Consider the following 15,955-nt stretch of genomic DNA (forward strand, 5'->3'; position numbering starts at 1 on the left):
GTGTGTCACCTGCTTCCAGGCCTTTGTCCATCTTGCTTCTCTTTCTGAAACACCACTTTGCCTTTTTCTCTCCAGCAGAATCTGACTAGCCCTCAGGGCATTACCTCATTTGGATGCCCTCCTTCCCATCTCAGACTTGGTAGCTCGAAACTCTCTCCATGACAATCTTGGAAATACTATAAGATGATACTAGACATTTCTCAGCTTTTTCTCACTATCCTCAGCTCTTGGAGGCCACAGTGGAATCTCCACGGGGACTCAAGATCTACTATGGCCATTCTGAAGGCAGGTGCTCAGGGAGAGCTTGCTGGACAAATGAGCTGATGAGATCCGGTTCAGTGGCCTGGGTGTGGTGCTTTAGAGGTGAAAGAATCCAAGTGAGGCTCCCTTCTGCTCTGGACTTCATGACACTGGAAAAATACACACCCCAAGGGTTTTATGATCCAACGTTACAAATGGGAAGCAAGCCCGCAATTCTGTTGCTCCTGTCTGAAAAGGAGGATGGAAACTTCCCTTTCTAACATTGGCACACAAAGCAGGTTCTGGGGGTGATAAGGGGCTGCTTGGTGTTTAGCAACTGATGCCCCGCCCTGGTCTGTAAGCTCCAAGAAGTTAGATGTCATCTTTTTTTTTTGCAATCTCAGTTCTTAGCATAGCATCTCCTTTAAGACCAACACCCAATGTTCCTACTTTTATGGATAAATATAATGTGAAGAGACAATATTTGGCACAAATATTCCTGAAATGTGTTAAATGTGTGTTTATGCTAAATTATAAATGTGTTATATACATGTTATATATATATATGTATGTATATACATATATAATATGTGTGTATATATAAAAAACATGTGTATATATATATCCATATATATCCATACTTCATTATTTTATAGATATACTTGAAATGCTAGTAAACAAAGTCTTGTGCTAATTCTTCGAAAACATGATCAACTCAATATTCTTTGCTTTTATAGTGTTAATTTAGAAGTGTGTCATCCCTTACTTAGACCAACGAAACAGAACAAATCAAACAAAATCCACCTTATTAATGTTTCTGCCTGTTATCCTTTTTGGAATACGGTACATCCCCATCACTGTGACAATAGCTAGCATTAGAACATACATCTCTTTTGTCTCTCTGCAGAGCTCGGGAATCTCTTATTTTCAGAAGAAAGATGTCTAAACTCCTAAACACTGAACACAAAGAGTCTCTTAACCTGCTTCCTACCAACCCTTGCTAGCTCCTCCCTCATGATCCTCTCTCGTTGGCTCTGTTTTTCTTTTAGCGCCGGGAAGTGTCAACATGTATTTTCACTCCTCTTTGTGCAGTCTGATATTCCTCACCTTCTCCTCTGTGTCCACTTTGAGCAATCCTGAACATTAATTATCAAGATCCAGTTCCAACTTCCTTCCTTCCTTAGCTTTATACTGAGATACTTGAATCTGGAAGAATGCTTTGGGCTGTAAGGAACAGAAAGCCTGAAATGATGTGGCCTGAACAATAAAAAGTTTGTGATTCTCACTGAACAAAAATCAGTGGTGAAGCAGTCCCATGGTTAATTCATCCCTCAAGTGAACCATAAAACATATGGGTTCTTAGCCAGGCACAGTGGCACACTCTATAGTCCCAGAAACTCGGTAGGCTCAGGCAGGAGGATCGCTTGAGCCCAGGAGTTCAAGACTAGCCTTAGTCACACAGAAAGACCTTGTCTCATAAAAAACAAAAAGAAGATAAAACAAACAATGTGGGTTGCTTCCATCTTTCCATCCTTCCATCTTTAGTGTGGTTTTTGAGCCCTAGTTTATACAACAGACTTTTTCTCACACTATGTCACAGATGGAGCTGCCTGTCACATGTTCATGTCCATATTAGACAGTTCTGCAGAGAAACAGAACCAACAGGATGAGTAGGGGAAGAGAAGGAGGAAGAAAGGATTGGCTCACATGAGTTTGGAGACTTAAAGATCCAAATCCTGCAGGGAAGAGTTGATGTTGCATTTAGAGGCCAAGAGCTTTGGGAGTCATAATTCTCTTATTCTCTGAGGACCTCAGTCTTTTTCTCTTAAGGGCTTCAATTACTTGGTTGAAGGCCCACCTACATTATTTAAGGCAATCTTCTTTACTCAAAATCTACTGATCTAAAAGTTATTCTCATCTAAAGAAAACACACCTTCACAGCAACATCCAGACACATTTGACCAAATATCTGGGCATGATGGCTTAGCCAAATAGACACAAAAAAATTAGTGATCCAAATGTCTAAACCAATCATTAACAAGAAAAAGAAGGAAATCCCCGTGGTTCACATAGATATTAACCAAGGATGACCCTCTGGTCCTAAGAACAGACTCCTTCCCTGAGCACATGGAGATTGAATAGTCAAACAAAACCTAAGCTTTACCTGCAAGGATCCTGGTTGTGGGTGAAGTTCAGATGAAGGTAGTTATTTGATCAGGCAAACAAGAAGTTCTGTTAAACATCAGGAAGGCACAATTGTGATACTTCACATGTGGTAAAGACCCAGGTTACCATGAGTCATGGGTTTACGGCATGTTTTAGATTCTGTGTTCGCCTTGAGTAAAAATCATGAATCAGTTGCCTCTTTATTAGCACCCAAGTCAGTGCTTGGCACTAGGTAAGTCCTCCTTAAATGCTACCGAACTGACCAGAGTGGGGTATTCTGCAGTCAAATTAACCTTACATTTGCTTTTGCGACAGAGCTCATATGTGTCTCTTCACTATAAACTTTGCTGAAATCTCTCATCACAACTGATAGGCCAGCCAGGCCTCAGCTGGAAATGAGGGAAACTCACACTCTTTTAAATCAACATCTAAAGGAAAGATGAAAACTCTTTCCTGTGATTCAGTGAGAAGCAACAACCAACTCAAAATCAGGCCTTTGAACATATGTAAAGAAAGAAGATGACAACAGAGGGAAAACCATTTAAAAAAAAATGTAAGCAGAAAAGCAAGATGTTGTAGCGAACATCCGCTGCCGTTCATGGGTATGTCCGTCACTGCCAGGGATGTTCTCTGGGGGAGCGGGAGAAGGAACTTAGCAAGACTTATTATAACCTGGAGGGAATCCTCTTTGTTCTTTTAATTCCATATTCACAAAATACAAGAACGTAATTATAAATGTAATCTCTGGGCTATCTTGAATTTGAAAAGCAGATTCCCCAGAGGAAAAAATAAAGATTCTGTTATAAAGGGATACTCTCCTAATTATAAGTGTCAAGTGCCATATGGATAGCATTTAACATGAACATAGCTTGTGTCAATTAAATTATTATAAAATTATAAAAATTTTTAAAAAAATATTAGAAGATTATTAGAAACCTGGTCATTCCTACTTGAATTAACCAAGTCCAGTTTCTATGTACCCTGGGGCCAAAGAATAGGTGAGACACTGTAATTTTATAAAATTAATCATGTTGGTTTCTGAGGCTATTTGGCAACCAGCTGGCGTTTTCCTGGGTCGTCCCCTCTCCCTTGCCATCCCTGAAGAATGCCTATTATCGCCCTACAATGCAAATGAGAAAAGAGATGCTCAGAGGAGTTGGGTAACTTGCTTAGCTCTCTGCACAGTTCACATAAAGACACTACTGAAAAAATAGAAAATAAATAATAAAACAAAACATAGCAGCCAAGAATGTACCAGGTTACTTGAGTCACTGCTTTTTTCTACCTGCCACCAACCACAGAACCCTCAAGTGACATCACTGGTCCTCTATTCCCCAAGTGGGGACCACACATTGACTCCTCTTGAAAGCTCTATCATAAAATATCTCACCTGACTTCCCTTCAATATTCTTCCTCTCTCCCTGGTCTCTTTTCCCACGAGAGACTCACAGCAGCAGAAGGATGAGGAACATATTGAGGGTGAAAGAAATGGGGGAAAACAAGGACCTTCTAGCTTGCTTTGAAACTAAAGAAATGTGATGCTTGTGGCTGTAACCAGTCTTTGGTTCATGTCTTCTGTCTCCATGCTGACAGCATCCAGTGTGCTGTTATTTTTAGCTGGTGCTTGGCCCAGCCTGCTGACTCCTGACCATGGGTGCTGCTGAAGTGACATCAGTGACAGCAGGTATCCCAGCAAGCGTCTTTGCCATGGTCAGCCTTCTCCTATTTCCTGTTTCACTACTGTTAAGAACGGTCCTTCCTCACTGAACCAAATGCCAGCAGCCAGAGCTTCAGCCCTCAGGCCTCCATTCTCTGTCCATGGAAGGGCCTGAGAACTGTAGGCTCAGATGTAAAATTATATGCTGTGATGAAGTTGCCACTCACTGATGAAACCTTCCCTTGAGGGAGTCTTCATCCAACATATAGGTTGGACTATGCTGCCTTAAATAATATATTTCACAGCATGTATCAAGTAAAAATTCTGGAAATAGCAGTTTCTTTCCTCAAAATTCTTTAAAAATCATTTAAAAATTAATTATTCCATTAATGGTACATATATATGGATACAAGAAGTTCATTCTATACATGTCTACAATGAGGAATTCTTGAGTCAGGATACTTAACATTTGCAACTCCATAAAAAAAGTCTAAGAACAGAATTATTTTTTAAAACAAATAATAATAAATGTACATTTACCTGGAACAAAGCTTCCCTGGACCACCTCCTTGTATGCCCACCAGCCTTCATGGATTTTTGGTGAATTCTGTTGAGCTAAAGAAAAAGCAAAAGAGAGGAGAGAATAAGATGATAGTTCCAAAGTACTGTATCCTGGATGGCCCAACAGGAAGGGTAAATGTCCATGAAATAACCTGCTCCTACCCCCAAACTGCACTATATCAATAATACTCCTTCTCCCTTTTCTTCAAATATTTTATTAACATCTAAATATATCTTTATAGATTTTCATAAAAAGTACTCAAAATTTTAGTGAAAATGAAAAAGACAGTAATTTAAGTCCCCTGCTATTTCTCTTGACTGTTCTCTTCTCCCTTTCCCTACACATATACATACATGCAAACACACACGTGCATGCACACACATGCACACACACAATACCCTATTGGACCAGAGGGTCATAGGTGGACTGCATCCTACTGCCAGGCCAGAACCCTGAATGTGCATAGAAACCCTGAGTTTGCAGAGATTGGGAGTTTGTTGAAGGAGCCAAGCTAGAAGGCTGCAGAGTAAAACATTCAGCTTTCCTCAAGTCCAAAGAAAGCAAAAACAAGAATATAAATAACCATGGGAGAAAGGGTGGAAGATTCAAGATATTGGAAAATATTATAGGGATCTGTGAGGTCATACTGACATGACCTCCGAATAATCTTTGAAGTTATAACAGGTGGCAGGTGAATTGGGAAAATTAAACTTTCCCAATTTTATATCTATCTATCTATATATCTAATATACATGTGCATATATTCATTCATTTTCTCCAAAATATAGATAAACATGAACTTATGTTTATCCCTTTATTTATTAAAATGCACTCATATTTCATTTCTCAGTCACCTTGGTATAAACTAAGGTAGATTCAATCATACCTGCAATTTAGCTTGTAGACAGTAAATGCTAAACTTACACTTTCATTTTCTTCTTTAAATCATTTCTTTGCAGCCGCCCACTTCACAGCCAAGGTTGTAATACTCAACATTCTGCGTTAGAAGGCAATGGGTTGAACACAGGACTTTGTATGGAGAGAGGATTTGCTCAATTGCTTCAGGTTGCAGATGAGCTAGTGTTGCTGAGCTCCAGGGGTCTTTCCATAGCGTACAGTAGAGGTTTTATTCTGCGTATGACAATAAGACCTCTGCAGTTTGTAGCTCTGTGGTTGAACCACACTTTGTGGATAAGGTTGAGTAAAAAAGAAGTCCACTCTTTCTGGAATTGCCAGTGGGGTTAGGGGACTTCAGAAACAAAAAGAAGAGGGACAAAAAACCTACTTAATGACCTGGGATGCTATCATCTTTCAAGATGTGCAAGCACAAATCTATGTAATAGATGCATGAAAGTGCACTGAGTCTCCCAGTACTCTGTCCTCCCACGTGCTGTGGATAGAGTTCAAGTGTTTCTATTGCCCTTGAAGAAGACCCTGAAGACAGCTAAGTTGAAAGCCAGTGCACCTGCTCTGGGGCAGCTGGCCAAGGTGGGAAGTGACCTCGAAACAGAGTTTGGAAAGATTCTGTCCAGCCAGGAAGCCCAGTGGAAGATTCAACAGAACCTTTTTGAATTTATAGCAACAGGGAAAGACAAGGAGATTTGATATCAGTCAGCAGCAGCCCTTCAAGCCTGACAAAGTGGAGAAAGCAGATCAAAAGTTGCATGGTTGCAGAGCTCACCGAGTCAGTGAATAAAGGACCTTTGTCTTGGTTAGAGAGAAATGGGTTAGACCTCAGCAAGGGTTCAGATTTTTCTCTGGGTCTTGGCACTGCATGACACGACAGTTCATTGGAGGGTCATTGCCATCAGAGCAAGAGGAGATCCCCGAAGGCTTAGAATTAGAAATATATGACATCAGAAGTTACATAATTCACTCACACCGACTGACCATTTTATGAAATCCTTTGTAATAACTTGTGTTGTGGTGTCCCCTCCTCCACAGAAAATGTTAACTAAGCTTCTCCAGAAATCTTCACCACAATTGATTTTAGGACTATCAGCAAAAAAAAAGGCTGTACAAAAGAGTTCAGTGAGGTAAACTTCCTATTTTCCTATTGCTCTATTTTACTTGGCCACTGGCCTGAAAGTGATCAGTACTCCAGATGCTGAACGCCCTTATACTAGTTTTTCACAAACATTTATCCAGTACAGTAGTTTGTAGAAGTGTGTTTGCATATGCAAATTGTGATTTAAAAAAAAAGTCAAATCCTTTAACAAGGCTTCTGGCCTTCATCTGGAGCTTCACAAAGATGTCTACATTTCTAAGAGAAGTTACTAATTGGGCTCCATGGTAACAGCTGGTAGGGGGAGGGGAAAAGGGGGAGAAGAGGCTCTCCCCTTCTCAGGTGTTGTCCTTGAAGGGTTAACTTGCCCAAAACAGGAAAGAAAAAGCTGCTTTTGTGTGAACTTCTGCAGACTGTGAACTTCTGAGCCCCTCTCCTTACATGCTGGGTATAAATTTCTGAAACTACCTGAACTCAGGGTTAAGAGGATTAATTGATTATAGCGAAAGCTGTACCCTCTGAACCTGGCTGCAGCCAAATAAAACTGTTTCTTGCTATCTTCAGCACCCTGCCTCGTCTGTCCCCTACAACACTTAACCCAAACTAAATACAATTCACAGACAGTACAATCTACACCTCATCCCCCCAAAAAGAAACCATCAAAACTAAACTTTGATATCTCAGTAATCTTGAAAGTCATGGAGCATGTCCCCAGTCTGGCAAAGATATACATTTCTAACAACCTAACAGACTGAACTCTGACCATCACTTTGCTTCAGAGATAAACCAGGACTGGTTTTCCTTATCACCGACAGGAACTTCTGAGTTTTATCAAAATGCATCAACTTGTATCCAAACTGGACTGTTGCCTGTCATTGAACAATTTGAATAATAAATACAGTTTTCTTTCTAGATTCTCAGAGCCAGTTAAGGAAGCCGCCTTCTCTTGCATATATTTCATTATTCAAATAAGGATCCACTCAGAACTAAAACATCTTTGTTTTATATAAGACTATCACCATATTGCTTCAAAATTTTTATTCTATTTTTTGTGGTGCTAGGGATTGAGCCCAGGGATGCGTGACACTGAGTTACATCCCAAATCCTTCTGTGTTTTAGTCAGCTTTTTCACTGCTGTGACTAAAAGATCTGACCAGAATAAGTTTAGGAGAGAAAAGTTAATTTGAGGGCATATGTTTTCAGAGGTCTTAGTCCATAGAAGACCAGCTCTATTCTGTGGGGCTTGTAGGTGAGACAGAACGTCATGGTGGAAGAGTGTGGCAGAGGGAACAAGCTCATATGATGATCAGGAGGCAGAGAGAGACTCCACTTTCCAAATACAAAATATATACCGAATAGCCATACCCCCAGTGAACTACTTCCTCCAGCCACACCCCACCTGCCTTCAGTTACCACTCAGTTAATCCCATTAGAGATTAATTCACTTATTAGGTTCAGGCTATAACCCAATCATTTCTCCTCCAAACCTTCTTGCCTTGTCTCACACATGAGCTTTTAAAATTTTTGTCAGGGGAGGAGGGGCTACCACATCTACACCATAACATCTTTTTATATTTTATTATGAGACGGAGTCTTGCTAAGTTGCCCAGGCTGAAATTCAATGTGCAATCTTGCCTCAGCCTCCCCAGTAGCTGGAGTTACAGTAGTGTGCCCCTGTTCCCAGTGCTCAACTTTTTATTTACAGTGTTTACAAACATCATTTCAAAAACTTAACAGGTTGGGGATGTAGCTCAGTAGTAGAGCCCTTACCTAGCCAAGAAGAAGGCCCTGGGTTCAATTCCCAGCACAAAAAAAAAAATTAAAAATAAATAAATAAGGGAGAAATAAAATAAATGTAATTTATAATAATACACATTTCACTGTATAAAAGCTTGAATATAACAATTTAGAATAAAGATTAGCAAATTAGTGCCTCCTAGCCAAATAGGGCCCACTGCCTATTTTTGTATAACCCAAGAGGTAAGAATAATCTCAAATCTTTTAAATGGTTAAAGAAATCAAAGAATAATATCATCTTGTGACTTGGAAAAATTATATTAAATTCCAATTTTAGTATCTATAAATAAAGTGTGGTTGGCATATAGTTTTGTCTATTTGTTTACATATTTTCTATGGGTGCCTTCCCATAAGAAGGAAAAAGGTGAATAATTGTAACAGTGACTGTTTGGAGCCCGGAGTCTAAAATGTTTCCTCTATGATTGCTGACTAACAAAAATTGACTGCTAATTTAAATACGTAATTTCAAAAATCAAGCAAATCAATATAATGAACATAATGCTTTGACTGTGATATAGAGCAGGAACACAGAGAACACAATTTAAAATAAAATATTGTATATTTCAACATATAAATGGGCACCAGGCATAAGCAAACAAAATGAAGTTGGAGGCTTGGTGGAAACATTATATCGTATTGATTATATTGTAGACTACAGAATCCATGAGGAAAACTGCTCTGAGTGGTGTGATTTTTCCAAAATAGTGAACAACTCCTTTCAAAGTTCAGAACAAAATAAAATACCACCTTCCCTTGATTTGCACAATATTTGCATTGCTGAAGAAGTTATATTAAGATTTTTGTAAGAGATGCTGTGTGCTCAAATGCAAAATAAGGTTTGTAAGTTCAGATAAGTAAAACGGGTTCTCACACACTTGAATGGGTTCTCACACACACACTGCTGGGACATGGGATAATTTATCACTGTTTAAAACTGTTTAATATATCACAGAGCATATAGCATTCTTACTCCCCTTTGGTCATAGCTAATTGCAACCTCTTTCATTAGAACTATCTCGAGAACCCTTGTTAATTTCCAAAATAGTTGCCCAGGAACTGTGACACCCCTGTTGACAGCTGTGGACCTCGGGGACTTTTTAGAGCACTAGGCACATCATCCTGATGAGTTAGAGCCAAACAGTGGGTTGAACACTCAGCAGAGGAGGGAGTTGTATCTAAATAGGTGAAAGAGAAATCTAAAGATGCTCTAAATTGTAGCATTGTTTTGAGTACATTTACCACCTCATTCAAAACTCAATTTTTTTTTCCCTATTCTTCTGTCATTTGACAATATCCTTTAAAAAAAAATACTGTCCTCTCTACACAGGTAAAAAAGTGGAAGCAAAAAAACTATTTCCCATCAAGATGGCCAAAAGGGAACACTAACTCTAATAAAATCCTGAGTAAAATGAGCAGGTTTTCAGAATTTTAGGTGCACTCACATTGAATCTTTTCCACTTGCATACCCACCCTGCAAAGCATGTATACCCATCTGACTAAAAATCAATTCAAGAGACAACGTTTAAAAGGAAGGAGAAAAAGAAGCCCCTGGATAACTAAGAGTGCTGCAAGTGCCCAAAATGTCGCTGAAAACTTCAGCTTTGTCCAGGCAGTTGCAAGACATTTCACTCCCTCATCATCTCTCATCATTGCTTCTTCCGCTTTCTCACCCATTCAGAAGCAGAATCATGGGTGCTTTTAGCAGGGTGATGAGACAATCAGACCATCTGAGCAAAGACTACTACTGTAAAGGTCGAAACTCGAAACTCCTGTTAGCTTTCTTTGACGCGTACTGTGAAGGACCAAGCTCCCCCTCCAAACATCAGTGGCCTAAGTTGAGCCCATCTGATGCCTGTCAATTACAGACTATGGCAGCGGCAGGCTGCAGTTGAAGAGAATGATGATGTTTTATATAATATGTTTTCAGATGCCCCTGGATGCCCAGTTTAGATTCATCCTGTTTGGCAGTTTAGGAAAACAGAATGGTACATTTAAAAGGTACCTCATTTAAAGTTCTGCCACGGCACTACAAGAAGCTGCGTCCAGACAGAGCACCTACAGAAATGCTGGATTCCAAATTCTAATGCCTCTTTCCAGGTCCTCGGGCGGTAACCTTGTTGTTTAGAGTGAGTGGAGAGCTGATTGGGAATTCTTCAAGAGCACACAAGTGAAGAGAGAGCAGCCGGAGCTTCCAGGGTGTTCTCTGATTCTCTGCTTATAGATTGGAATTTCTATACTTAACCTGCAACCAGCCCCTGAGAAAACTCTAGGTGTCTAATAAAAAAAAAATAAAAAATAAATGGTGTTGACAATAAATGCTGTCATCACTGCCAGATGAGGAGATATACTCAGCAAGAGAAAGCAGTTCAATTTTATTCTCTCTCTCTCTGTTTTCATTTTTTTAGTTGTGGCAGTCGAGAAACTTAGACTCTCGGGACTTTGTCTCATTTTAACTGCTTTTGGTACAGATGAGGAAACTGGACCACAAAGAAGGGAGGTCACTTACAAAAGAATGGGTTCTTAGAAGAGGGCTCAGCAAATTTTTCCTAAAAAGGACCAGATAGTAAATATTTCAGGCTTTGAAGACCATGCTATCTTTGTCCCAACTGCTCAACTTTGTCATTGTAGTAGAAAAGCACCATGTGGGATATGCAAACAGATGCATGTGGCTCTGAGCCAATACAATTTTATTTACAAAAAACAGACAGAAGGCTGACTTTACCCTGCAGGCCATAGTTTTGTGACTCCTGTCTTAGAACTGGAAAGGGATTCTGTCATCTAGTTCTTCTTCTTATTCAGATGTTTAGAAGTGAGCTACTTTAATGAGAAAAATCAGAACTAATTTTGATATAAAAGCGCTTATAATTACATATTTATAATATTTGATCAATATACATTGCAGGAAGTATACATTTGGATCAGCTAGTCATGATATTGGTCACCACACCCTACGCCACATTCAATATGTTGCCCTTCCCACCCCAATTCCATTGTGCTAAGCTACCAAAGGTGGAAGAGTCTTGTAGCAAAAACGAGTGTCCCAAAGCAGTCAAAAAGGACCTGAATATGTTTCTGTATGACTCTGAGGAATCTCACTTGTTTCCATAGACAAAATAATTGTATTTTCACATGTGAATGCTTTTACATCATTGTGAAATTAACTTCTACAACTCCCTTCTATTTAAATAGAGTTTTTTTTTCAGTCCCTATTATGAGTTGCAAGACAGAGTAAGCAACTTTGCTAATTTAGGGTCAGAGAAAATACAACTGCAAAAATACTTCCATGTGGAAATTATAGTGGTCTCTTGACAATATTCCAAATTCAAAAGCAACACCTGTGAGTACACAGGTGAGGTGGGAAAGAGAATGGTTCAAGAGGGAGAATAGAGGAGCCCTCACAAAAGGATCAGAGGCAGAAGAGAGATGGCTTAAGAAAACTCCACCATCAGTCAAAACACATCAAACAGTAAGCGTGCACACTGCAAAAATGAGCTTTGAGCTCTGGGTCGGTACAACTATACGGATGCTGGATGATGAATGATTAGAAAATAGACGGATCCAAATCTATGCAAGGGACATTTAGAGTACCTGCTATCATGGTGCTTACTTGCTTTTAATGTGATAGGAGGAACCTGAAAAGTTGTTTCCCTAAGAAGCTGCTTTTCTGGGCCTGAGGAGGTAACTCAGAGGAGGAAATGCTCAATCTACTGACTGGGAGAACACCAGATGTTGGAATGCAAAAAAAAAAAGGTCCTTCCAGACTTGAATGCATGATGCAAAGTACCACATCCCCTAGGACATCACTGTTTTTCCTTTAATGGCCAATTCTGCCTCCTAAGTGGGAAGCAGAAGTGTGGAGAGATCACCACAGGACACACGCATGACTGCCCCGGTGCACTGCAGGATACCACTGGAGCAACAGGGGTAATGTCCTCCCTCAAGCGCTTGACTTTGATGCTACTGGTGGGCCTTTCCTTTTCTCTGCGCACCCCCCCCCCATTAGGTGTTATTCTGCATTTTAGCGTTTACATAGAGTTTCACATTTTATCTGTTCCTCTGTCATTCTTCCACACTGAATGTGTCTCATTATTTATGCAAGGCTTAGTATATAATAGGTGCTTAGTAAAAGGTGAATGCGTGTTAAATGCTGTAGTGAAGTCTAGTACACAAATTTGGAGTCTGGCTCACACAATCCCTGGGAGGTTTTAGGGTATATCCAAAGACTTGTTGGTGTGATGCCTGTATTGGTGGTCAGTGGGAATGGGGACAGAAATGTTTTCAAGTTGGTTGGCAGATGGGAAAGCCCCAGGAGCTGACACCCTGCCTGGGTACATCAAAGCCATGGCAAAGCCAGTTCTATTTTGCAAAATGTGTTTCATTTCAAAGCAAGGGGGATGGTGAAGGCCATAACATGAACCTGATTACATCGCCGCCATTCTTTCCTTTTCTTGAATTGGTGAGACAAGGATCAAACTCATTTCTGTCTTTTCATCCTTGGTGACCTCCAACCCCACTTACCATAAGAGCTAACCAGAGCATCAAGGTTTGAGATAACTGGTAACTGCTCCCAAGCAGAGAAGACGGGCATGACCTAGAATCACTTCTCACGTTGGACAAGACTCAGGCAAGCTGATGTCAAGGCTATATTTGAATTAGGAGACGAGGAAAGAGAAGCCTGCATCATCTTTACCTTTTTAGGCTTAGCATGAGATCATGGTTAAAAGAGTCCACGGTAACTGGCTTTGAAAATCAACAAGAGGACTTGCCTCAACATGGCTGATTTTTTTTTTTTTTTTAGCTTGGTATTCTAAAATTTCTGCAATTTGGACATATCACACTTTCCAATCTCCTTTCTCACGATTTTACAAAATTTGTTCTACCTGGTGTCCCCACAGACACCATGGTTATTACTTTCTTCTGGAATTCCCTCTTTTTCTACTGCTCCCTGACTCATTTTTACTCATTTCTCAAGGCCTCCTCGATTCCCATTCCTTTGGAGAAACCTCTACTAATCATTCCTCATCTGCTGTAATCCCTCACGTTCCTCAATCTCACTGGCTACTCTCAGGGCTTCAACATTTTTATTGAGTACTTAAGATGTTCAGGAAGCATCCTAAATGTTGAGGATACCCAGGAAGTTCTTGTTTCCTAAGAAGTTCCTGGAGGGAGACAGGAAAAAGCAAAACAACTGGATTAACATATGAGGAGGATATCAAGAAAGTATTCTGCGGCATAAGAGGGCGAAGCGATAGAGTGAGAGAAAGATGCAAAAAAAAAAAAAATGATGGTCTTTGAGACTGTGACTCAACTAAAGGTTTAAATGACAAAAAAAAAATCTGGCCTTGTGAAGATCAGCGGTGACAGTATTTCGGGTCACTTCAAGGATTCTAAGTGGGTGAGAAGAAGCTTGGCTTTTTCTAGAAAGATAAAAGTAGAAATTACTGGTAAGCCATGAAAGATGCAGCGGGAGAGAGCCCCAGGCAAGGGGCTAAAGGTGTGGGTAGCATCCAGGGAGGAGATCATGGGGGCCTGAGCTTGGTGGTGCTGGTGAGGAACACAACACAGCGTGTTCTAGAGGAAGAGGGAGCAAGACTTGCTCTTGAACTGGAGCAAGGAAACGAAGGGATGCACATCCAGGGTAACTCTGACCTTTTTTGGCCTCAGGGACTAATGCTAATAGTCGTTATGGAAACCTGGGAGACTCGGGAGGTGTGGCTTTGGAGCCCACAGTGGAGTCCAGAATGCCATTTGAGATGGCAGCCAGCGCTGTCAGGAATGTTGAGTAGCTAAGTGGGTGTGAAGAGGGTTCTGAGGAGAGGTCAAGAGGAGGCTTACCTCTATGGCTCTTGGACACACAGAGGAGATTTAAAGCCATGGGCTTGAAAGAGGTCACAAAAGAGAAAGTGAAAATTCGTAGAGACCCCAAAGGACTCTGTAAAGAGTTCTGGCATGTTCAGCATTTAGAGGTTGACTAGAGGAGGAAAGGCACCAAATGAGATTGAGGGAAAGAACCCGTAAGAATGGAGGAAGAAAAGGGCAGGAAAGAAAAGAGTTGCTGGGCACCATTCCAGGTATCTTCTCTTCTCTCTCTCTTATCTGTGCGTGTGTGTGTCTCTCTCTCTTTACGCACATGCACAATTTTATTTTAGGCTAGTTTTGTATTCATAAAAAATTAGAAAGACAGTAAAGAGTTCCCATATATTCCTTACCCAGGCGCCCCTGTTCCTAACACCCTATGTTATTATGGTACATTTGTCACAAATAATGCTCCAGTATTGATATATTATTATTATCTAAGGTCCAGATTTCACTTCTTTTTCCTATATTTTTTAACCTTAAGTCCTTTGTCGGCTCCAGGAACCCACACAGGATCCCATGTTAGTCTGAGTTGGCATGTTCCCTTAGTCCCCTTGTGGATGCAGTGATATTGTCACATATTTTTATTTGCTTTTCTTCCTACTAGCTTCTTTCCCGGACTAAATTAAAACTATTTCAAGTGTAAATATTATGCCTCGTCTCCCACCGTACCACACATATAATGGGGTGCACCAGTGTAGAAGAAATATTTTTTAAAAACCCTAGGAGGGGGAGCAGGACCTGCAAAGCTCCATTTAGAAAAGGTCCACAAGTCTTAGACCAATGCCCACCCTTCAGAAAACTCTCCACTTTTACCCAAATTGATTTTCATGATAAAGAGTCCTTAGAACTTAGGAGCAGTGTCACTCAACAATAACATTAGTGGAATGTAAAGGAAAACGGACAGAATAATTGTCTCTAATCTATTTAATTGTACGAGTAATTATGTCGTCTTCCTTCGGCAAACATCACTTCTTATGCTGTTTTCTATTCTTATTTTCAATGTGCACATAATAGTCCTATTAGAAGAATTGGTATATTCTTATGCTATAATATACCAATTACTCTTTTCCTATTGGCCATTCCGTTGTTCAAATACCATAATTAACTTTTTTAAGTCTACAGCTTCCCCATTTCTGAACCTCCCTTTAAAACTCTGATGCCAAAGTAATCATCGGGGGGCATAAGTATAGATGTTAAATAATTTTGTAAAAAAAATGTTCTAGTAGAGACTGGGGTTGTCGCTCAGCGGTAGAGCACTTGCCTCACATGTGTGAGGCACTGGGTTCGATCCTCAGTACCATATAAAAAATAAATAAATAAAATAAAGGTATTCTGTCCATCTACAACTAAAAATATATTTTAAAAAATGTTCCAGCAATCAGCATTGCCAACAAATGGAAGTGATTATTTCTGGAAGGAAAAATCTGGGGTTCCGTCAAGACAAATAAATAACGATAGAAAGATGCGAATCCATTTAAAAATAATTTTGGCTTCCACCAAACAAGCAACTGATCAAGAAGTATTACTACTCTAATGAATGAATCTCTACTGCCACAAGTTCATGAGATGAACATTTCATCAATCAAGGAGCATTTCAGATTCCATTTTTTTTTTTTTACTATTATTTATCGTCTTGGAATCAGGTCAAGATAGACTTTCTAAAAATATT

General features: G+C 40.0%; 1 protein-coding gene across 1 annotated transcript in view; it reads right to left on the reverse strand.

Annotated features, from left to right (window-relative positions):
- Ca10 (carbonic anhydrase 10) overlaps window positions 1–15,955 on the reverse strand; it is a 477,395-nt gene that overhangs the window by 396,729 nt on the left and 64,711 nt on the right. The window contains exon 2 of the mRNA XM_040268984.2: window positions 4,604–4,678. Coding sequence (XP_040124918.1) covers window positions 4,604–4,678 — 75 coding nt within the window. The remainder of the gene's footprint in view (window positions 1–4,603; window positions 4,679–15,955) is intronic.

The sequence above is a fragment of the Ictidomys tridecemlineatus genome, chromosome 3 (assembly GCF_052094955.1).
Source record: "Ictidomys tridecemlineatus isolate mIctTri1 chromosome 3, mIctTri1.hap1, whole genome shotgun sequence".
Classification (NCBI taxonomy): domain Eukaryota; kingdom Metazoa; phylum Chordata; class Mammalia; order Rodentia; family Sciuridae; genus Ictidomys; species Ictidomys tridecemlineatus.